Below are 24,693 nucleotides of genomic sequence, written 5' to 3'. Positions count from 1 at the left end.
GTCTTTGCATCACTTGCTGTTGTTTCTCCCCTTTTCCCTTCACTTATTATAATGTATTTATCTCTACCCACATTCCTTCCTCTCTGTTTCTCTCCCCATCCCACTGGAGAAGGAGAGTGAGTGGCTGTGGGAGCTTTCACTGATGCCTGGGGTCAGCCATCACAGAAACCTAAATCCTGCAAATAACTAACAGGAATTTTTATTTCAGTGGATTCCAGGTGAAAAGGAACCAACACAGGGTTGGAACTTTTCTGGAACTTTCCTGTCACTAAAAATACAGGTGTCCAAGCTGCACTGACACTGCCTTGGCTCCTAAACCACAGCATTACCCCAGCAAAGACAGCAGGAAGGTGCAGTCACAGTTGTGACTACAATTTCACTGAGTAAGATTATTCCTTCTTCTTTTGAAGAAGCTACTTCAGCTACATAGAAAACGTGGCCATGTCAGCATGTCAGCCCCAAAATTTGACCTGTCCACTGGCAGGATTAGCCATGAAGCTTACCCTCCATGATCCTTGGGTTATCCTTGAAGCACAGTATGAGCTGTAAGGCTCCAGAGCTCACATCTGGAAGGGGCTCTGAAAACTCCTGCTGAAAGCTCAGCAAGGCAGAATAAAGGCCACAGAGGTCTGCATTTCACAGCTGCTGTGTGGGCTGGCAGCTCTCAGCACTTCCACATCTGACACAACCCTCTGAAGGCACAGAGAAAGCACAAAGGCTCATTTGCCATTCTCATTTTAGTGATCTCAGCAGGTTCAGGTATGTGGTGAATAGAAGCCAAAGTAAAAAAGTAAAAAAAGTTTCCCAATCCATCTTTCCAAGTTCTAGTGCAACTTGTTAGGGTCAGCAAAAGCTGAAAGGATGCACACACTTCAACATTTATGATAGATTTGGGAGTTGTTCAGTTAACTTAGAGAAGACATGACGTCTCTGTTTTTTCTTGGATCATTTCTAACTCTACAGCTCCTCCATGTGGAGACCATCAGCAGACAAGAAAATAATAATCATAAACATTAGGTATTAATACTTTTTTAATGGTTTTGCAGAGAGCTAGCAATATTCTAAATATTTAGAACTTTTTTTAGAATAATTCAGTCCTTTTCAGCCAGAACTTTTTTGAAAATGGGTGAAAAGCAGTGCATCAGAATACCACTGCTGAAGGTGCAGCATTACAATTCCAATTCCAGTTTAAATTACCACTTTCCCCTCTGAAATCACATGAATGCACCAAATAACCTTTTTGTCATTTTTAATTCTATTTGTTCTTCTGTGCCTGTAGAGGAATCTCCATCTATGTCCTACTCCATGCCATCAGGGATATCAGGGACTTTTCTCCTGTGTGTGGGTAAAGAGGTCCTAAATCCTTGTTAACAAACCTGCTGGCTGGGAACAGGGCTGAAAGCTGCATCTGTTAAAGAACAGCCTTCCCATCCACTTCCCACTTTGCTCATCCACAGCCTTCAGAATCTGAGTCCTAGACTATTTAAAACCATCTTTAATTACTGGATAGTGAGTATTATATGTCTGCTATTGATGATGCAGTCCAAATGACTTCAGGTTCTGTAGAGGGATCTGGACAGGCTGGATCAGGGGGCCAAGCCCAATTTTGTGAGGTCCAACAAGGCCAAGTGCCAGGTCCTGCCCTTGGGTCACAACAACCCCAGGCAGTGCTACAGGCTGGGGGCACAGGGGCTGGAAAGCTGCCTGGTGCTGTTTGACAGTGAGTGAAGAAGCCACACTGAGCCAGCTGTGCCCAGGGGGCCAAGAAGACCAAAGGCACCTGGCACCAGCACCAGTGTGGTCAGCAGGACCAGGGCAGGGATTGTCCCCCTGTGCTGGGCACTGGTGAGGGCACACCTCAAATCCTGTGTTCAGCCTTGGGCTCCTCACTGCAAGGAAGACACTGAGATGCTGGAGCCTGTCAGAGAAGGGCAACAGAGCTGGGGAAGGGTTTGGAGCAGAAGTTCCATGAGGAGCAGCTGAGGAAGGTGAGGATGTTTATTCTGGAGGAAGGAGGTTCAGGGGGGACCTTATCACTCTTCAGACTTATCTGAAAGGAGGTGGTAGCTGGTGGTGGGGGGTGGCCTCTGCTTCCAGGTAACAAGTGACAGAACCAGAGGTCATAGCCACAAGTACTGCCAGAGGTTTAGATGGGGTATTAGGAAAAATTTCTTCACTGAAAGGTTGGTCAGGTACAGACAGGTACAGGTACAGGTCAGGTACAGACTGCCCAGGGAAGTGGTGGAATCCCCATCCCTGGAAGTGTTCAAAAGCCATGTGGATGTGGCACTTGGGGATACGGTTTAGTGGTGAACACAGTGGTGCTAGGTCAGGATTTGACTCCAGATCTGAAAATAAATGGAGCTACCCAATTCCCTTTGACAATGGTATTTTACAGTCTAATTGAGCTCAGCAAAGTACCCTTAGACCTGCCTCATTTCAGCACCTCTAAAAGTCTAAAACTGCTCTGAACTAGGACTGAAGGGTTCTGTATGGTCTACACCAGAAAAGGGCTCAATGGCTGACCCAGTGCTGTGGTGAGGTGGGGTACACCAGACAGGATCAAGAATAAAAACTGTAACATTTGGACAGCTTCTGAAAAGACAAAAAGAGATTTTTGAAGGTCAACAAAACTCATGAAATTAACTCACAAAATAATTTAAACTATAATTTATTTAAGCATTGTATAAAGGGCAAAAGCCACTTTATTCATTGCTGTCTTCTTGCCGTATAGACACTTATAAATTTTAGTTTTGAAATAATCAGTGAAACCTTGGCATCATCAAAATCCCTTTCCTGGTAACCCATCAATGTGTTCTCTGTTGAGCCAGCTACTCCAGACTAGCTGCTTAGTATTTGTACAAAGCTTTTTTAAAATATAAACCCACTAGGTTTTAAAAATTATTTTTGTTCCTCTCCTTATCAGCTTTTTGTCCCTTCTCCAAATCATTGTATTTAAGCCGATGAACAGAAAGAAGTGAAGAGTAATGGTTTTAATTAAGTATAAACTTAACTAAACCAGAGAAACACTGCTGCATTCAGATGGGAGATTTATATTAAACCCATGGTAACTTTCTGGAGTATAAGAAGCAGGATGTCATCTCAGTACCTCTCTGAGAGCACCCATGTTGTCTGCTCGTCCCTCGGAGTGGGGTGAGAGGGGAGGATGGGGCAGGACTCCTGCCCTCCTGCTGGGCTGTTTGGCAGAGGAAATGGAGAGGTCAGAGCCTGAATTTTGCTCACCATTTCCTTCCTTGTGGATCTTCTAGCCTAGTCCATAGGCACTTCATTACAGCTGCATTTGTTGGAGTGCCCTCATGTCACACCAGTAAGACAAATAAAGGGACGACCAGTGTCACCACCAGCACATTAATTTTTACGGGCCACAACAGCAGTGACAGAGCAATGCAGGGTTTTTTACATCTGCAGCCAGCAGAATCTAAAAGGACACCTCTGTTTCCCTTCCTGACTCCAAGCACTGTGAGCCCTGAGGCAGCAGGAGCCACCCTGGGAGGGAGGCCAGAGGTGAGCAGTGGTTACACAAACAGTTCCATAACCTGCTGAGGAGGGCAGGGAGGGGAACACCAACTTCCACTCCACATCACACATCTGCCTAATTTTATTCTTGCTCTGCACATATAGCAGCATTGCTGCTCTGGAAAGCCAGACCTGGCCTCCTGCCTGTCATTCAAGCAGTTGAATTTGTATTCAAGATGGGAAAGTAAACAGCATGTCTGTGAGATAACATCAATGTCCTGTCCTCTACTGACTGCACCTCCTCCACTCTGAGTTCCTGCTCCTGTTCTTGTATATACCACTTCTATGTATGTACCACATACTTTTTGTCACTGTAAAATGATCTGTGAAGTCTGATTAGAACAATTCTTATTTGTAAGGGGAAAAGCAGGGAAATCCAAAAAAAATCTCCTGTGGTGTGACTGACTCCTCTTTCAAGAAGAAAGCAGAGACTGGGAAAGGCAACAGCAAGAGAAACAGAAAAGAAGAGACAACAATAAAGCTTCTACAGAAATAGGAACAGCAGTGGGAAATGGGAAATTTTAGTCTTTCCCTTTTCTTTTTGTGAGAGGTATCTTTCCCTAAAATCAATGCCATATTAACTGTGACATCTACTGAAAAATCAAGAATGCAGAACCCAATGCTGCATACAATGCAAGAATGACCAGAGAACACACCAAACCAATTCTCTCAGAAAACACCAGAGTGCACTACTGCGTAGCTGTCATCAACTCAGAGTGTTGCTTTAAACTTCGTCCAGTGGGTCTTGAAAAAGCTCCACAGATGGAGATTCCAGAGCAGCTCTGAGGAATCCATTCCTGAATTTATCCTCTTTATGTTGTCCCTGTCACTCAATCAGAACCTCACCTCTATGAATTTTTGACCAGCATCTCTTCTCCTATCACACACATCAGTGAAGAACCTGGCTCTGTTTTCTCTAGAGCTTTCTCATGTGGATTGAGGGTTGACTGTTAAGTTCCTCCCCAAGTCTTCAGGCTGAACAAAACCCATTCCCTTGGCCTTTTCTCACAGGAGGCTGCTTCAGTCCTGACCATCTTGATAGCCCTCCATTAGACCCCAGCCTTTTTTGGATCTTAACTAAGTGTGTCAAATACACATCCTTGCATACACAGGTTCTCCAAATGCTAGACTTTGCTTTTTTTTTTTTTTTTTTTGGAGGCTTCCATTATCAAAATAGCAAGTACTTGAGAATATGAAGTACTTCCAGTACTTCCCTGGAAACCTAAACATGAGGATTCTGAAGGAGGTGGATACCTCACACTGCACTGAATTATCAGCAGAAGTAGCAGGCCTGGGTATCAATGGTCTCCCCACCTGCAGGAATCCAGACAAGCTTTTTTGTCTGCTGCTCCTTACATATACAGAACTAACTAGTTCACCTAAAAGGAATGAAACAGCAAGTTTCATGCATTCATGAGGTACCCAAAATTGCACTAAACTCACCACAAACACTTCTCAATTCATCCTTTCATCAATGAATAGCACTTTCATACTCAGAAGGAAACTGAAATGTCATGACTGTCTGGTGCTAAACAAAATAAAATGGTGATGTAGCCAATACAGTCACAGTGCTGCTACACTGAAGTGGGGCATTTCAGTTAACATCCAATTTCTAAACATTTTGAAAGCAAGATTATATTCAAGTGACTTGCTGAGGATTGCACAGCATTGTCAATGAAATGCAATCCATGGCATGCATCACCTTCGCCTCTTTCTAAAATGTGGTGCTTAACTATGGTCCTGAGTATGTTACAAAAAGCATTTTGTCAAGTGGGGGGCCTTTGGTGCAAGACTTGGATTTCTGCTTTCAACAGTGAAACTCGAGGTGGTCATTCCAGGCAGCACAGTGCAGGGAGCCCTTTGCAGCAGAGCCCTGCTCTACTGAAATGACACACAAGCTCCCTGGGAAACAGCGTGCTGGTGTGTGACATTTGTCCTCTGCTGAGCACAATTAGTGATGGCCACACATTTTAGACTATATCAGCAGTTCTTCAAAGTGACAGACAACTCTGCTGCCTCCTGAGCTCACTGTGTACACAAAGAGAAGATGGCATGAAGGGGAAAATGTTCTTTTGGTGAACAGATTAAACCTCTTCTTTTCTCCCACCAACAGTATGGTGGGTGAACAATTGTCCCAGATTTCTCCCAACGCAAGTCACTGTCTCATTTGTGAGGTCATTAGTGCTGTGGATACTACTGCGAAATACTCACTCTGCAGAATGGATTTTGCATCATATGTAACAGGAGTTTAAAAATATTTAAAAGAATAGAAAAACCCAAGAAAACTCAAGAAAACCCACAACCTTCCCTTAACATTGCAAACAGTTCCCTAATATCACTTTGGCACATTGTGCATGTTTGCAAATCAGACAATTATATTAATTTCTATGACAGAATTAGGTGAGTAGGTGTACTACATTTTTTACTCACAGCACAAGAGCCTGGCAATGGTAACTGAGATCATGAGTGAAAATTAACCACATTGGATTAATGACAGAGAAAAATACAGCTTACACATTTTATCTGCATTCAAATGATATTTCTGCCTTGTACATGCAACCTTCTGCTCTGATCCTGTGTTCATCACTTGCTATTCTTTTCCATAAATATCAAGAGGTTAGGTGAAAGTAATTGATTTCAAGTTTTTTGGTACAAGGCATAAAATTTAATGATTGGACAATCATGGTCTGGAATTGTATAGTGAAAATTACAAATCTGTGAGTAAAGCTGGAGAAGTACTTGAGTCAACAATACCTTGCAGAAACGTTGCAAGGCAAACATAGAGCACTATTAAATTCTACAGTCTGAAGAATTTCTAGTTACATCCCTGCTGTGAAGCTCACTTAGGAACAAAAGGGATCATTGTTAAATAATAATCTGAACATGACCGTGTTGTAATATGACAACAGACCATTAGATCTTGATTTGTTTTTTGAGAAGATTTAGGCAAGTGCCCAAATTGCCAAGTTACTTTTCAGAATATCTACTGAAACCAAACATTAATAGTACCACTAACAGGTCCTGGTAGCACTGAACTCTGCAAATCCATCACTGGTGAACAATTTTCATTTGCTATGTTCAGAAAGATATTATTACATTACTCTCTTATTTCTGCAGTATTTTTTTTCCTGCTGGCTGAAACTCATTATTGTAATATAAACCCCATAACATTGAAAGTATTAATATTCATGCAAACTTGTTCACAGTGGGAAAGCAGTGACTCAGACCTCTAATTTCTCTTACACATTCTACCAACAATCTCTTAAGAAATAAATTGTCAAATACTGTGACTTTATACAAACAGCACCAGTTAAAATTTCAAGAAAGCACACCAAGTACCTTTTCAAAAAAACATATTTTTATTGTTTGCACTAACTGTATCATCATTAACAGCTTTCATCTCTAACAAACTGAAGCAAGTCAATACCCACAAAAACCTATTAAAGGTCAAGAAGATCCTAGGTTACATAAATGCAGTACACCCAGGTGTGTAACAAGCCTAAGGGCAGTTAGTTCATCCTAACACTTTAAGCACAGTCACTCCAGCTTTGTGAATTTTTCAGAGCTGTTTAAAAGTTTCATTTTTTCTTTAAAAAGAAAACAGATAAAAGATTTATAGAAATTACTGATTTTTGGCCAAAATTCTTATGTCTAAATTATTACAATGCAGCAAGGACCCTTCTTCAGCTGTAATATCACTGCTCTGCAAAACAAAACAAAAAAAAAAAAAAAAAGAAAATTAGTCACTTTGCTGTATTAGGCAATTAGGCATAAATTATCATTAACAGCCTAAACACTTGCCAGCTCATACTGCATATACTCCCATTTCTTTCAAGTCTGCCAGGTCCACTTATCAGCTCCTGGCTTTCTCTCTGAGCTGGAACAGAAGTGGATATAAAACCAATCACTTCTGCAGTAAAGGGCTATGCCTTTTTAAATGCTGGCTGAAAACCTGAGACTTACCAAACAAGTGCCTACATGTGATCCTCTACAGTAACAGACTCACAAACCAAGACAGTCCACTTGGGTTTTCAGAAAGGGATTTATGAACTAATTTTTTAGATTAAAATATTTCATTATTAACCAGCAGTTTTGATGAATAAGCTTTATTCCCTCAGTCTCTGAATGTAGTTTGTTCTAACTGATGCATTTGGCTGGATATGATGCATTTGTTACTTATTGTACTTCCCTGGCGTAAATCCAGAAGGCGGCACAAGAGGGAAGGAGTGACAGAAGGCAAAAATTAGCCCAGTTCAAACAGTTAGAACTGAAGTACCATAGATTAACAACAGATAAGGCAAACATCTCAGTACATACTGAAGACCTCACAGGAGGCTGTACAGGAGTCCTGAACCAATATGGATCACTGGAAATTTAAGCTGTCCAGCCCCTCAAAAGCCTTGTAACGTTAGATTTTAGCAAGAGAGCTTAGCACTTCCCTGTCCACATCCTGGAGCCCCCAAAATAAAACTGTAGAACAGAATTACTCATAGGTATATTCTGCTGTTGTTCCAGCTTAGTTTTACCTGAAGCAAATCCTTAACCCCTAAGGATGCCAATGATGTAGGAGCAGACACCATGCAGAGATTCCCAGCAGTGTTCCCGTGCCAGTTTCATTGCTTCTGTTTCATTTTCAGACCCTTGACCATGTTGGGCTAGGTCAGAGTTTTGCCATGCTTCTCTCATAGGAATGGAAGCTTTCTGCACTGATTTTTCCTGGTTTGCTGGATCTTCTGGCTCCATACCAGCAGCTATTTGCCTCATGAGAGCCTCTGGGGGAGCCTTTTGGCACATGGTGATCTTCAACACTTCCATGGATTCGCAAGCGTGCGGGACCTTTCTGAGTTCTGCAGCGATCTGATTCCAGTAAATCTTTGGATTATTTCTGAAAGCACGACAGACTGATGGCTTGCCAGTGAATTCACACCAGTAGGACATGCCTTGGCTTCTGCATTCAATTCTAAGTTTCATCTCCTCGTCATCACCACTCGTGGTTATTGTGCAAACATCTTTGGTTTTAGTCCGAAATTTGATTTCTTCACCATTGCTTCTTTTCTTTGGCTTCAGCTTCTGTCCCAGTCCTCCCATGCCACAGATCACAACGAGGAAAATGAGAACAAAACTCTTCATGGTGAGAGGAGTGAACCGAGATCCTTGAACAACACGATCCAAAGAAGTAAAAGCAGTAAGTAAATGGCTGCTCACAATTTAAAGTCTTGGTGCACAAAGAAGCTACTTTCCAGCTAAACACAGGATGTAAGGGCTGGGCATTTTTATAAAAATAATAAATCACACTTCAGTAGGCAAATGCCCATAATTTATAGCCTGGGGAGTGTCAAATAACCTTGGGAGTGTGAACTCCCAAGAAGGTAACAAGACAGGTCTTGTAAATGCAGTTAAAATACAGAACGGTAGTTGTATAACTGAGAAGGACATTCCTATCCAGGATGAACATGTCATATTTGATTTTTAACAGATATTTTCCATTCTCCAGCTGCTTTATAGCTATCTTCATGCTAGAGCTTGTAAGATTATATCAAAGTAAAAAAAGATAGAAGTACCAAAGCAATCTCTGCATCTGGATGATTATAAATGTCCTGGTAGTGTAAGTGTCCTGGTTAAAAACCTGATTTGTGGAATGGGCTTTCTGTGGATTTTCACAGTAAAAATGCAACTTTAGCTCTTCCTGTTGTCCACACACGACATGCACTGGGGATGCATGGAAGGATCAACTGCACATTCTTTGAGCCATGTATGTACACATAGAAAAGAAATAAAGCTTAAGCAAAATAAGGTATTACCGGTCTAAAAAAATACCAAACATCTGGAAGTTTTATCATCATTTTCACATCACCAGTCATTTTCAGCCAACACAGCAAGGCAGCAGAACTAACTTATCATGGTTCTCAGCAGCAGGGAACAGAGCACAGAGCATGTCAGACAGGTATTTGCACTTCATCACTTTCTTTTTTTAAAATAGATATTTTCCTCTGTGTAACAAGTGAGCTGTAAAAATGCCATAAAACAAAGGCAGGAGAACAGAAATATTGTAGTGCTGATCCTGTCCTAGCAGTTTCTGCTGCACTAACTAAAAACAGAGCTAAGAAAACATCACTGTAACTCCCTTAGCATTCAGGTCATGAGGATAAATCCCTCCCCTGCTATGGCAATCCACAGTACTTTTCTGGGTAGTGAGACCCCCACCAGGCAGACATACCTGCCACAGCCAGCCTGACCTGACCAGCTCCTGGAAAGGGCTATTGGATTGTTTAGGTATGCTGCAGTAACTGTGGGGGGGCTGGAAACCCTGGGTTTAAGACTGGCCATATACAATGGAACAGAACAGCAGTTTGTTTATTTAGTCACTCACTAGGTAGTGCTAAACAAAATACCAAGGCAAAACCATTCCTTTTAACACAGATGGCAAAGCAGAACATCATCAACAACAAAAGCTTCTTGAATAGAAGAGGGACAAGAGTCCTTTGCTGCTGTGGCAGCCCAGGTAACCTGAAAGCTGCCTGCTTGAAGAAGCAGACATATGAACAGCCATTCTGGGTATCCAAACCTTGTTCTTCCAGTCAGTGTGCCATCAGGTTCCCATGACTAAATAACATCTGTCAGAGAGAACAACCTTGTTTTCTTTTCCCATTCCATGGCTATCTTAACATGTTTAGCAGAAACCTCATCTCTAGCTTCTTTCCATTAGTTCCCTCTCTCTTTCAAGGCAGAGTGGCATAAGCCTACTTAAGACTTACCATTCACTCTTCCATTGTTTTCTGGGGAGTCTTCTCACCCTACAGCCAGCCAGCCAGAGGAATCTTATTACCCCCCTCAAATCCCTACTGCAAGCACTTAAATACCTCCTAATATTCGCCAAAAAATAATGTATTGTTTGCACTTTGTTATGCACAACAGCACTGAGAATTTTTAGATTTGCTGAAGAATCCAAAGCAATTCAAAATTTAATTTATACCTGCTTCAGATCTCTCATTCTCAAAGTTTTTCAAGCATAATCATGACAACAAATAAACCACAAGGATAAGGAGAAATAGGAAAGCTTGGACTCAAATATATTTGTGTTACAGCTAGTATGTTCCCACCAAGTGTTTGGCTCATTCTAATCTGACATTTTAGTCCTGTCTGCCTGTGCTTCAGATTAAACAGTTTATCAGCAGAAAACAATTGTCCTTTTACAAGGTAAGCTAGGATGCCAGCAGTGAACTGTGGGACCTGAAGAAATAGCAAATGTTTAATTCTGCTGCCAGTGCCATACAGAAACAGGTATCCTGCACAGCTCACAGCTTGAATCCTACCATCTTTGCATAATTCACATTCTGGGGGGAAGTTGGAAACTCCCTCATCCAGAGTCAAAGCCCTTTCAGTCCTTCCTGCTGCAAAAGCAAAACTCAAATGTAGCAAAGATTTTTAATCAGAGTAAAGAAATTCACTCTCATAAGATTTTAACTCTGTGCAGCTCTTCTGAGAGATGTCTCCTCAACAAAACAAGGGAGAACCAAACATAAGGTAGTTAAGCAAGATATTTTTTATTTAAATGAACTGGGAATATTTTCTCAAATTAAAAATAGAAACTTTTAAAAATCTGCAATTCTGAACATTACATATACACATATGCTACATACTGTCAATTAGAAATATTTCCATTTATGACATAAAAATGAAAAATTTAAGGTTATTCCGGATTAAAGACTGGTATCATTTTTCAGCATTTCTTTAAAATTATAATAATGATGTACAGGATTATCTCTACTTCAAGACAATGAACCCTGTTTGAAACAAAGTTAACAATACTGATAGATGAAGAGGTACTATTTTAGATCAATGTATTGACTACTTCACCTGCCAGAAGGTTTTACACTGGTAACAGAGTTTTGGCCTTGTTGATAAAGTCTACTGTTAACTAATTCAGCAATTCAACCATATGCCTAAATTCGGTGAAATAACTCCAACAGTACAAATGTTAACTCCAATTGCTAAACAGATTTGAATTTCAATATTGTAAATCACAGTATAGTATTATTTAGCAAAAATACTACCACTGCCTCCAAAAGAGCCACAGTGATACTATTAAGGACATTACAGAAGTGGGTGTGAAAGAAGAATAGGAAGATAGAGAATGTAAAGCATTCCAAAAATTGCCAACATAGGACATCCCTCATGCTCTGAGTACTACTGAACTCTAGAAAGCTTAGCTTTTTCACTATATTATGCATCCCACACACCCCCAGCCCTCCCACCCAAAGTTTAAAAACAAACTTCTCCAAAAAGTCCCTTTCAGGTCTATACAGCAAAACCCACCAAATATTAAATAATTAGGAAAAGAGAAAAAAAAAAAGGGGGAGAGAAAACAAAACTGCGACTGAGCTGCTCAGACACACAAAGAGACACTGTGGACCCCATTACAATCCAAATTTAGTCCAATGTAGTCATTCAGGAGCACCAAATAGCAACACTGATCATGCTGGTAAATTCAATTGTGAAGAGTATTATACAATATTAAAATCTTAACTAAACACTTAGAAGTTTTAAGAAAAATGTATATACAAAAGTCTCTGGTATACAAAATGTATTTTTATGTAAACGTGTATGTACTGTATTCAACACAAATCAACAATTTAAGGTAAGAACTTGAACAATTTTAAGAGAATTGCTAGGCAAAGGCTGTTCATCTAATTAATTTATATACTGTGATGTAAGGTACAAAGCCCAGTGTAAAAAAGTAAAAAACCAAAAAAACATTTTAATCCAAGCCTTGAACAGTGGTATTTGAGAGGCAGTGCCCTGATCACAAAATATTCTGTACAGTAGTTTATGGCATAACATTCAATAGTACATTTGGGATTTACAGTACAGCTGACATAAAACAAGTGGCTCAGGATCTGTCAGATGAATGGAAATGCCAATACACTTGGAAGAACAATGATGTACTCCCACAGAAGAGTCTTGAGCCTCATTTATATAGCCTGGAAATAAGAACAAAAAACAATTCAGGAAAAAGTTTATAAAGACTGAATTTCTATGTAATTTAAACAGAATGAAGGGACAGATTTTAATACAAACATCAATATGACTGAGTAACTTTTCTTGGTTTTAGACCTCACAGCATACTCCTGTTGCAGCAATCAGAGCAGCCTTCCTAAACCAGTAAAATAATAACAGGTCTAGAATTGGTTTAAGTTTATTACTTACCCCTCAACATTTCCAGTATGTGTTACCACTGTTCCACAGAGCTACATGAGAAAAAGAAGAAAAAAAAAAAAACATAAAAAACCATAAAATAAACCCATCATTTTCTTTTATCCACAAATGCAATAGAAATACTGTGTCTAACTTAGCTGAGACAAGCTCAGCTGGCCTAAGACAGTCTCAATGTTTTACTCATTTAATCAAGTATTTTTGAAACAAGAGGAAATAGATTCATGGTTTTCTCCACCAACTTTTCAGGTTATTTTTGTTTCATTGTAGAAATAAATACCTGGATTGCCTATTCAACACCCCTCTGTTGTGAATTTAATCCAGCCTCATGTTTTGCGCTCACAAAAATGGTGGCTGCATTTGAGGTTATTTGTGTCTTTGACATGAATATAAAAATACCTGTATGAGAAACATACACCTCATGTAGCTCTTACTTGTACTTAGATATCTTAGTGTTAGAAAAATATTTGCATCTCTTTTCAGCAAAATTATCCAGCTGATTTTGAGGGATAAAAAACCCCAATCCTATGGCATTCTTTAAACGTGCAAAATATAGGTGTACAGGAATCTATTCAAAGCCATATCTCTCAAAGTATATCCAAAAATAATTTGTAGGAAATGAGAAAAATCAAGGATAGCATAAAAGCAGAGTATGCTGAAATTTGATTTTATTCATATGGGAATGCCATACTGAGAAATTCAAAGCATGTATGCCATAATTAGCAGTTTTTCAAATTACCTTCGTTAGCACATCAGAAGACAGCACTGCATCAAACTGAATTTAGCATTTTATCAAAATAAGTCAGGACTAAACTAGTGGATCTTTGTGTAAAAGATTATTTTATGCTAGTAATTTTTAGGTTGTTCAGCAATGCTGAATTAAACTATTTATCAATGACTGAAATACCGTAAGAAAACATGCTATGAACCTCAAGAACATTAACAGTCATATTAAAGATTCAAAGATCAGAAAAGGAGTTCTAAGGCCTGGGAAATAATTCATTTTCTCTTATATAAGATATTGGAAGCCCTTAAAACTGAGAGTCCTTAGATATGGCAGTGGAGAGTTTTTTGGACTTAAACTCCTCGTCAGTTAATTTGGGGAATAAGCACCACTAAGCTGCAGAACAGACTACAACAATTGTGACCACAAATATCACTAAAACTATTGTTTTATAAAGACTTCCTTCAGAAGGAGATAATGAATGAAGATTTGGCCAGTAACTAATTACTGTAAAATACAGTCCTAAATAATAGTAATGGCCATCCTCATAATCATAATCATCATCATCAGATGTAATCACGAACTCTGTCAAGACCCAAACTTTGAGCTCTCTCTATTCGCCTGTTATTTAAAGCACTGTGGTACCTTCTCTATAAATATTCAATCTATACAATCAGTCATGAGGCTGCAAAGTAAGGCACAGTGAGCTATAGATTTCAATCACAAATTTAAACTGTTCTTAAGCAACTTGCAAATTTTACAAAACCAAATAATGAAGCTGTGGGATATAGAGTATTATCCCCCTAGAAACTGAGTCTTACAACTAGCTCATGTTTTATAGCATAGAAGCTGCAGAGGCAGAAAATAAACCAAACATCCTCCCTCTTTTGAACATAACCTGAGCTTCTTCTACATTCTAGCCCTACCCACGCACAAACAAACACCCATTTTCTATGTTCATGCTTCCTGCATACCTGAAACACTTGCCTTTTACACAGGAGATCTCTTCTCACCATTTAAAAAATAAAACTACTCAGGATGCATTTCCATCCTATCACTTTCATCTGCTATGAGAGCATTTTAATAGGTTTGTCAATTTAGGACCAACCACTGTGCTGACTAAATACCTCATGACCTGGATTTTAAGATCAAATTTAGCAATTACTTTGTTAAAGTGCAGGAAAGTACTTCTATACCTGGTGTCATGTAAAGAATATTTGAGAAATATACATTATACAGCATTTGCTATAGTGAATAATCATGCAAAAAAAAACCCAGAGAATTAAGAGATTCACTTTAAAGCATGAAGAAAATTTGAAATGTGATTAAAAGAGAAGCTGAAGTAAGGACACATGAAGGCATGCAGTTTCAGACTTGGTTTACCTTGTAAAAACAGGATTGTGTATACCATATAAATGCTCTTTATGATAACCATTATTACCATTTTCTGTACTGTAATAAAATAAATACACCAAGAAAGACCATGTTAACTATAAGATGCACTATGCACAATATGGCTTCTAAGACATGTAAATGGATGATGGTATTATATGCAAAGATAAACTGTGTCTGTACAATAGAATAGAACTTTTTCTTTGTAACATTCAAGAGTTATGGTATGATTATAACTTTACATTTTATATAATTTTTATATTCTCCAAAAACCAATTAATTATTTTTCTATTCTTGTTCAGTTGGTGACTCTAATATAATCTATCAAGTCTGGAGAAACAGAACATGTTACCTCTTTTGAAGTAACAAGTTACATTAAAAATATAAATCCTCCCATATTAATAAAATAATTTCAATAAATATCAGCAAAAGTTTTACATTTCCATGGGTATATTTTCAAAACTAAAAAACACAGAAAAGGAGGAGTAATTAACTAGACTCTAATTGGTGAGTAATTTCAGCTGTACATGCCTGTTTCTGCTCTACTGACTTGTGAATGTGCAATGAAAAACGATCACTATGAAATGGGAGAAATGCAGCGCACAGGCTAACTGAACAATGAGCAAAACAAGGAGCAGAAAAGAAAACAGTAAAAAAACTGATAGGAAAATACGTAAGAATAGTTATCATAAAGTAAAATGCCAAGTCCCTGAGACAGAGGAACTGCAATTGAAAAAGGAAAGACTGGTTAGGAATAACTAGGACAGCAAGAAAGCAAATAATTAATTAAAGGAGACTACAAATCAGGCAACAATTCAGTTTAACAGGTTACTTAGAAAAGCTAATAACTTGCACAGTTGGAACTTATTTATATAAATGGTGCTCACAAAGCTCTAAAGACCTCATTCTGGCATAAGATTCTCCAAGTCAGAGCCAGAAATATCTGCCCTCAGGGCAAGTCAAGGCTATCAAACGTCACCTGCATGAAGCACTTTGCAGGCACTGACAAACCTGCAGCATTACACATGAACATGCAGTTTTAATCTGGCAGCACAGATTTAAGAATTATAGAGCCTTCATGTGAAACACTAGGAAAAACATTTTAATCCATTTGCCATTTAGTTTATTTTGGAATATATACTTACTCATCATAAACATCCTCTGTATCCATCCTACGATAGTATTTAGAGAGTTTTACAGCAAAAATTATGGCAGGAATTAGAAACATTGAAGAGCCTCCCAAACCAAACCAGAAGGTATTCTGAAATAAAAGCAATAGAAAAATAAAGAAAAAAGGTCATGGAGAAAATTAATCCGTAATGTACCGAACCCCTGCTTGATATTCTAACCATGGTCCCAAAAGAACACAGTAGAAATTAGTTCTTGCAGTTTTTGTCAAAATATGAGTTTCCAGCACTTTCTTAAGGCACTTCATAACTTGCAAACTGCACCCCTGTTTGTGTAACTAATTTCATTATTATACAGTTGAACTGAGTTATCACCTGGTGTTAAAATGATGATTTTTCAAATTTGATTTGTATTGGCTGGAGGCATTTTGACTTCCAAGTGACTCAGCTAAGTTCTATCATCAGGGAAATCATGGTCCATCTCTCACCAGAGGGGTAATGGCTCCAAAAAGGAGAACAGCAGCTCTGTAATGTCTGAGCTAATCCATGAGTACAACATAGATTAGCAGGTTTTCATGGTTAAGCATCACCAAAATTAAACATTTCAGGGTTAAGCATTATCAAGGCCAGAGTGTTTTGGCTTGAATGATTGCATGTATTACTGGTAGTGTGATTAGGATCTGATGTGCCATAAAGCTAAGTAATAGTTTAGGAGGCCTTTTAGGTACCTTCCAGGCACATGGCCTCTTACTTTACTTTTAATGCATGCTGTCTTCTTTCAAAGTCCTTTTGGCAAGATGAAAAAGCCAGTATTTCCCTTCTATCCTGCTACAAGTCATGCTCAATGTCTCCAACATACAGAAATTAATCAAGCTCTGTCTGCTAGAAGTCTAGTAATAAAAAATTATACAGGTTTTCTAGATTTCAGGAAAGATACCTGAAAAAGTTTTTCCTCGGTATTTTCTACTTGCTTCCTGCCCACATCTCACCCTTCTAAGTTAGCAACAGTTACAAATGAAGCTTCAGATCTTTATGATTTTCCATTCTCCATTTCAAGATGTTTCAGAATCAGTTAATTTTACAGAATTCTTGCAAATAGAGGCTTAAGTTTACTGAAAATCCAGAAAGTCCAGTATTGGTTTGTCTTTGGACTTGATCCAAATCAGAACATTCTCCTCGCATAACTTTGTATGTGATACTTTATTATCTTACTTCAGAATAGTAGAGCCAGAATAATTAAACACAGATGTATCTTGAAAGAATTATCCCCTTGATGCCCCAAGTCTGAGAAAAAAAATGTTTCTTACCACAGAATCAGCTATATAGCTGCATAAAAAAATATCTACTGCTGTATCTATCACATTGGCAATAGGCTTGCATGCCGCTACTTCCATAGATATCTGAAAAAAAATCGAATTACAGTCTTATGTATCTAACAGAATAAAATAAGAATCTCTACGTTTTCTTAAGTTACAGTTCACTAAATTGTTATTTAAAAATATTTCTAACTTAAAAATAAATAACAGTAGGATATGCTATCAACAGAAAGCCTTTAAGCATCAGCTTACTTTCTCAAAGGCTGCAGCTGAAGACAGAAAAATAAAACAAGATACAAACCACATCAATTTGAACTATGCAGGGTCAGGTTGAGTGAAGCACTGGCACAAATGGTAGATTTCAGGCTAGCCCTGAAAATGATACTGGTAAGTTTGCACTGCATTTCTACCAATACAACTCATCATTTCCATTCTGTAAATGCAACAAAACTGTAGGAGACTGATTTTCCCACTCACAGTAAGTACAAATGTATTAAAACCTGAAACGATAAAACACACTATCAAACTAACATTATTATTAATATTGATTTTGTTACTAATAGTGTTTAGCTTTCTTATTTTTAAACACAGCCTCTCTCAATAAAGTAAATGCACCTTACCGACTCCTTGACCCACTCAGTGTACTGCTCAAAGTAGCCAATTATGGTATCCATGTACTTTTTTGTCTCCTAGGACCAGATCAAAGAGAACAAAAGCAAATTAAGCTCTAGCTCTGTGACATCATAAATTAATGTATTTTGATCAAACAGAGCTTACCTGGACAATAACTTGGGAAGCATTGTTATTTATGAGATCCTGGGCAGCATTAACAGCACTAATGACATTTTTCACCTTAACCTGGACAGGAAGAGATGGTGTTTAATATAAACAAATCCCCTTCAGGCTGTTGCAATGGCTCTATGGCCACTGCCAGGAACCTACTCTCTTGATAAACCAGTGTCACTGTCTTGTCAAAACCTGACAAAAAATGCAATTACAGACAGAACATGAGCCTGCCTAAGGACTCATGATCATCTCAATATTGTCTCATTCTGAAAAAGGATGAGTCAGTGGTTATGCTGTGGTATCTTTTCCTGGAACCTACATAACTAACTTATATACTAGGAAAAGTTTTATCTTCCACTCTCTTTCCTTAAATTGATGTCTATATATACACTACAGACACACCAACTGCACAGGAAGAAAACAGTGGGCCATATAGCATCACAACAACTCTTGATGACTGAAGTAGGATTCTGTACAGCCACAATATGCCTCTAATCAACTACCTGAAGGACTGAGATATTTTTTCACACCCCCATAAATTCTCTCACAGAACACACACAAAGGACAGTGTACACAGAGCTTGAAAATGTAGAGATGTTTCTTAAATATACTTTTAGAGTCAAACACCATCCCTTTCTTATAAACATCTTATATCATGGCTTCTTCCCTCCTCACCCAGTTTCAAATCACAGATTCTAACAGATGCCTAGCTGCTCTGCTGCTGTGGATGGGTGAAAACTGTAATCAGAAGCACTGAAGTAGGTATGGCCCATAAAGCTCTTGAGACTATGACTATGCTACTAGTGTGGCTGTATTCTTGCTGCCAGAGCCAAGGCAGGCTGGTGGCTGAAAGCTTTACTTCCAGGAAAGCAATCATCCTGCTGCTCTCTCTGGCAGAGTGAAGCCAGCTGGTCTCACTGTGGTGCAGGAACTACTTGGAGGGGAAATGTGGGCTGCCCTGGAAAAGCCTCTCTACAGATCCAGGATCCCAGAGCAAGGCTGAGCGTGCAGAAGCAGGAACGTACTGAGTAAAACCTAAGGAAACAGACCCCAGTGGGAGCTGGGCATGGAACAAAAGCTGGTTAAGGATGTGAATCACACAGCTCTCTTATGTCAGTTGTACTTTTGCATCATGTTTTGTGGTTGTTCCCCCCAGGTTTTGCTTTCAAGAACTCTAGAAAAGAAATCCCTACATTTTGAGGAAAATGAATAACACACTACATAGACTGGTACTGAAACCTATTTTATCACCTGACAGCTCAGTTTACAATTCATACTCCCAAACCCATCCCAAATTTTCTTTTTTTTATTTCCTTTACGCAGAAGAGAGATCAAAATCCTTATTACTTCCTCAATGCATTACAATCTCTTGCAATAATGGAACAGCTGGATATAGAAGAAAACTATGCTGAAAATTTATGCCCTGCAGATGTGGCAGAAGGATTTAAAACACAAAAATGCTCCTATTACCAGAAAGAAAAGCTTACCATAAGTTCAGATGATGTCCTCTTCAGTAACCTAATGCTCTGATTTAAAGTGCTCTATTAGAAAGGAGGGAGAAAAAATGCTTCAAGTACTTATTAGAGGTAAGAGCCTACCTGTTTTAAGCTTATATTCATGCTTTGATATTCTACAGATTATTTTGTTATTAGTATTACAAATCACATTGTACACAACAGTAACAACAGCTGCATCAAAATTAACACATTGTGGGTTTAATCATTGAATCAGTAGTTCACCAAAAGCACTGATTTAATTAAAGTTAGATGCAATGAACTACGTAAGATTGGAAGGAAGATGGAACAGTTAAACTCAGACCCAAATGTTCAGAGAATTCTATATTGTGCAATTTCTGAAGGGAAAAAGCACTTACCCTAGCTTTAACATATTTCTTGACAGTCAGTTTTGTAAAAGAAAAAAGAGATGAGAATAATTAGGAGTTAATTAGGAAAGAACAGCATAGAATCAGAGGGGACCAGAAGACCTAGTATATTTCTGTAAGTGGTACAGACACACAATATCAGATGCTAGGATAAACTAGAAGTCTTCATGATATGTGGAGGAAAAAGCAACCCCTAACATGCAGGAGAGTCACAGCTTGACACTACATAAGACTGTGTCAAAATCAGGCAGAAGCAGCTCTTTTGCAGCTTTCACAGCATCAATAAAGAAGATTTTGGCTCTACATAGTACTCCCAGGAGTTCGCAATTCCAAAACTGTTAGGTGACTGCTAACTCCAAGAAATAAAGTGTCAAAGTGATAATGGCTCTTAAAGACCACTGACAAGCAAAAAAAGAAAATGAGTGCTTATGGGGGTTTTAGAGTTAAGAGTTTTGTAAGGTTCTCCCCTGCTTCTTCTATTCAGATATAATCACAAATAGCTATAGGAAAAAATGGGGAAAAGGCCATTATTTTAGACAGCATTATAAAACAGCAGCATTTTAAGTAAGAAAACTTACTAACTTATTAAACATGTACTTTAGCCAGATTACTCCTCATTGACACAACCTGTGCTTACAGAAGTCCAGCTTTCAAAGCTCTTTAAGATATTTAGAGATTTGCATTTTCTACAAGTATGTTTCAGTATTGCTTTAATGTTTTACCATAGCTTGCTCCAGTGGAACAACTTGCTGGTTATGAATCATTCGAATGTTGTTTGCATGTCCTTTTAAGGCGTTTTCCAGGGCTCCTTTTGGCTGCAAAAAATGCAATTATGCACTATTGTTCAATAACCTCAAAGCTTTCCAACAAAGCAAAAAAACAATGAAAGTTACACATCCACTCCAGAACAGCTCATGCTAAAAATGGGGTATGACAAACTGAATTCCTCAACACAAGGAGGGGGAAAAAAAAAAAATCACTGTATTAATAATTCAAACCTCAGCAATCAAACCAGATATAATACCTTGCTTATCTGGCTATAACATTATCAGGACAGATTTAATTTAAGAGAATTTTCACATGATGCACCAAGTCATTTTAAATACAGAAGAGTGAGCACATCTCCCTTGCACTCACCACAAACTTGACTGCAAGAACCCTGCAGCACTGCACCCCAGCTGGGACAAGCATCTCCCAGTCATGGGTACTTGCTTTTGTTTTGGAAATGTGGACATCACCCTGAGGCACCCTTTGCTTTGTGAGAGGCACAGAATTTTAAGTATTTTCAGCCAGTCACTTGGAAAGGCACCTGTGAAGGCTATTTCTTATTTTTGTGGCTCCCACCTTTCAGCCAGAAGATGTGAGTTTCTGCTCTGATTTTCAAGTCCAAATGCTTGTCTGGAGCTCATACCCATTGCCAAATACTGTAAAATTTGGTTTTACTCTCTGATATAAATTTATTTTCCGTTTCCTTTTGGTGGCAAAACCATTTTTTTCCCTGCATACACACTGAATACATACTGCTAACTCCATTTTGGATGTGTAACAATGGCAGACCTCAGTGCTCAGAGATGTGTTTGCTTCCTGTGAAGTGTTCATGTGAGCACTCAGCTGGGTCACTGAGCAGTTTCAGGATACTTCATCTCCTGTACTGAGTGAATTCATTTACCTAACACCACATGTTGGTTGTATTGCTTACTCCTCTATATCCTGACCTCTTGGCTTGATCCAGGTTTTATTCCATTCGCTACTTTCAGTCTAAAAAGCTACATTCAGTTTTGTGTCAGGTGCCAAAAGATGCAAACTGGACATTCAAAATTAATGAATTCCATAAGTTTTTAGGGGTTTTCTGATTGGTTCTAAGAGCTATTACTAGTAAAATCGGAGATAATAAAATATCATTGGAAAGCAGTACCATTTTTTAAAATAATCTAACTTTTACAATACATTGTATTATTGGGGTTTTGGCCTCTTTTTAAAAGACAACTCACAGATTACACGAGATAGCAGCTAAAGGAAGAAATAAAAACATACACTGTAACAGTGAACACATTTACTTATTTGCACAATTCTTCCTTTATATGAAGAAATTACTCTGTCTGATCTATTCTTAATTCTGATGCTTCCTTAGGAGTCCTCTACAAAAAACAGTGAAAGGAACCTACCAGCAGAATTCACTTTCCTTAATGGAACTGTGTTCAAAGAACCCCAGGTCTCACTTAAAGCCAGAGTCTAACCTTGACATGAGTGCACCTGTGGCAGGGAAAACCCTTCATCCAACAAAATACCCAGAACAAGTATGACTGAATGATGCAAGACACAAACCAGGAGCCTCCCCTAGTGCTCTCCTTCTTGAGGAGGGATGGATATCTGATACATTCCAAACAAGGTGGTCTCACTCTGCTGTGTCCCTCAGTGATCCAAGCAATTGCACATGTGCAACATAACTCTTCCTCCTGCACTGCAGCGCAGGAAATCTGTCTTGAGCTCATCCAAACCATGACCCTCAATCTGAAAAGTGAGTATGACCTGACCTGGACATGCATAACAAACAGATCAACTGAACAGTCACTGTCAACACGGATCTGTGCCACTTGCAGATCCTTTTGTGGGCAATGTTGTAGCAATACCCTCTGACCACTGTCCTGCATTCAAAAAGCCCTTCAGATAGGACAGTTTCTTTTGTGCATTTTCCCTCCACAATGGAGCTCCAGTTCTCATCACAGTCCTTACAAGCTGCCACAGTATTAATTTTGCATCTAACCAATTTTCCTTCCAACTGGGACCCTAAAATGTAATAGGAAATAGGAAATACTGAAATGGAGCATTCCCCTCACTGCTCAAGCATAGAGTGGAATTTAAGAAAAAACATTTTCAAAGCATAAAAGAATACACAAAAATCAATAATTAGCAATTTAAAATACAGCTCATATACAACACTGTTCTTCAATATTTTTCCTTACATGACATTGTAGCATGTGAGTGAATGTCTGAAGTACAAAAATTCTCCCATATAAAATCTACCATGCTATGTGTTTATACTTATATGGTATATAAATGATATATTTTATGTATTATTATATTGCTGAATTGGACTTACCAGCTGGTCTGCTCTTGCTTCTAAATCATTAGCAAATGAGAGAAGATCAACCTTGGTAACACTTTTATTGATCTGAAACAAGATATGAGCAGTAAGAAAAGGAGTATGTTGTTATTTTATTTACAGACAGTTTGCATTTAACTATATCCCCTACTCTGTCTACTCTCTATTTTTTTATTTATTAACTTAGACTTCTTAAGTGCTTTTTTCCACAACTTGTATGAACTCCCAAAACATGGTGTCTCGCACATAAGCAGATTTTGCTGTTTTGCCCATTGGTAAATAAACATTTTATTGTCTGTTTTGTCCCAGTCATGTCTGTAGCTGACTACAGTCTCACCTCTGTCAAATATGCTGAAAAGTCTATCCCATCTATTCCTGAAGAGCTGAAATTCAGAAGATTCTCCTTCCCAATTTCATCCAGCAGAATGATTTTGCTGAGGTTTATCTGAATGTGTTCAATTTTAAGCGCTACATCTTCTGTATACTGAGAGAGAAACGAAAGTCGTTTGCAACCAGCACATATTTTGCTATAGTCCCTGCCCAAAGCATCCTGCTTTTGCCAACTCCTCATTTCCATGAAGAAGCACACATTGATTTTTGCTCACATCAGTTTAATTCAATGAAGTTGAACAGAATCCACCAGGCCATGTTCTAACCTGCCTTGGTCTCTTTCATACAAATGGATTACTTGCTTTCCTTTCTAACTAACATCCCTCTAGGAAATGTTATCCTTTAAGAATGTTCGGTTCTACCCCGGCCCTCAGTAAGGAAACCCAGAGAAGTCAGTATCTCAGTTGTGGCCAGGACAGACACTCTTTGCCACAGGACTGCAAGAGACTCCTCTAAATCCCTTTCGTGGTGACTAAAGGTGATTAGTTATTGATACCTGAACCTTTCTGCACTGCACCCAAACCATGTTACCTGCAGTGGCTGCAGAGCTATAGTTGAGGAATCTGAAAATCTGACTACTTTTGCAGCCTCCTCCATTAGTCCATCATGGAAAGTCAAAATAACATTCCCTCTTAGTGAATCTGCCTTGTTCATTTTCACTGTCTATCATTTGGGGCAGGGACTGTATCTATTGGGTGGGTACAGTACATGGCAGAATGGAACATGTAAGCCCAAGGGGTTGCTGTAATGAAGGCAACTATTACAGGAAACCCCAAAATTAGTACAGTCCTATAATGACAGTGCAGTCATTACAGCTTAACTGAAAAGACTATTTTGACCCAACTACTTAAAACCATACCAGAATAATTCTTAGAACCTAAGTGTATAATATCCTGGATCAACATAAATCTGACTGGAATCAGAGAATAACACACCCACACAGGTTAAATGAAAAGGAAACTGTCACTGAACACCATAAGCAGTCTTTGGAAATAGACTCAACCTTCCTCACAAATTTCTAAGTTAAAACAAACATTATAATCAGCACATTAAAAAAGCAACATCCTTTAGAACCATGCACTCATTCATAGTTTCTTTACTCACCATACTAATATTTAAAAGCTCATTGATATTAAACAGATGTTCTAGGTGAAGGGAAGTATAAATTCCTTTGTTTTCCTTACAATCGCTGCAAGAATAGAAATACACAGATCAGCCTAAAA

General features: G+C 38.6%; 3 protein-coding genes across 7 annotated transcripts in view; 1 reads left to right on the top strand and 2 right to left on the bottom strand.

The window, feature by feature from the left end:
* The window catches only part of LOC103824290 (complement C1q tumor necrosis factor-related protein 7), a 395,389-nt gene that overhangs the window by 236,789 nt on the left and 133,907 nt on the right, over positions 1 to 24,693 (top strand). The gene's annotated exons all lie outside the window — the stretch shown is intronic.
* FGFBP2 (fibroblast growth factor binding protein 2) lies at positions 6,918 to 8,975 on the bottom strand. Its single transcript, XM_009099597.4, has 2 exons — positions 8,064 to 8,975; positions 6,918 to 7,240 (listed from the first exon to the last, which is right to left on the bottom strand). The coding sequence occupies exon 1, from the start codon at positions 8,665 to 8,667 to the stop codon at positions 8,077 to 8,079; it is 591 nt and encodes a 196-aa protein (XP_009097845.1). The 5' UTR covers positions 8,668 to 8,975; the 3' UTR covers positions 6,918 to 7,240; positions 8,064 to 8,076.
* Positions 11,823 to 24,693, bottom strand: part of PROM1 (prominin 1) — a 61,516-nt gene continuing 48,645 nt past the window's right edge. For 3 of the 5 annotated variants that reach the window (XM_050973478.1, XM_050973477.1, XM_050973479.1), the window contains 12 exons: positions 24,575 to 24,659; positions 23,418 to 23,564; positions 23,078 to 23,149; positions 20,700 to 20,792; positions 19,583 to 19,636; positions 18,087 to 18,167; positions 17,930 to 17,998; positions 17,301 to 17,393; positions 16,012 to 16,127; positions 14,858 to 14,926; positions 12,745 to 12,785; positions 11,823 to 12,518 (listed from right to left, as the gene is read on the bottom strand). In XM_050973478.1, the coding sequence (XP_050829435.1) occupies positions 12,767 to 12,785; positions 14,858 to 14,926; positions 16,012 to 16,127; positions 17,301 to 17,393; positions 17,930 to 17,998; positions 18,087 to 18,167; positions 19,583 to 19,636; positions 20,700 to 20,792; positions 23,078 to 23,149; positions 23,418 to 23,564; positions 24,575 to 24,659 (898 nt within the window). In that variant the 3' untranslated portion in view covers positions 11,823 to 12,518; positions 12,745 to 12,766. The remainder of the gene's footprint in view (positions 12,519 to 12,744; positions 12,786 to 14,857; positions 14,927 to 16,011; positions 16,128 to 17,300; positions 17,394 to 17,929; positions 17,999 to 18,086; positions 18,168 to 19,582; positions 19,637 to 20,699; positions 20,793 to 23,077; positions 23,150 to 23,417; positions 23,565 to 24,574; positions 24,660 to 24,693) is intronic. The other 2 variants (XM_009099632.4, XM_009099638.4) reach the window with 1 other exon arrangement.

Source organism: Serinus canaria, chromosome 4 (genome assembly GCF_022539315.1).
Source record: "Serinus canaria isolate serCan28SL12 chromosome 4, serCan2020, whole genome shotgun sequence".
Lineage (NCBI taxonomy): Eukaryota > Metazoa > Chordata > Aves > Passeriformes > Fringillidae > Serinus > Serinus canaria.
Note: the sequence above shows the minus strand (reverse complement) of the source record. Positions and strands in the feature narration are given on the sequence as shown.

Coding starts and splice junctions, on each gene's coding strand:
- FGFBP2 (XM_009099597.4), bottom strand. CDS start 8,667: ATGAAGAGTTTTGTTCTCATTTTCCTCGTTGTGATCTGTGGCATGGGA.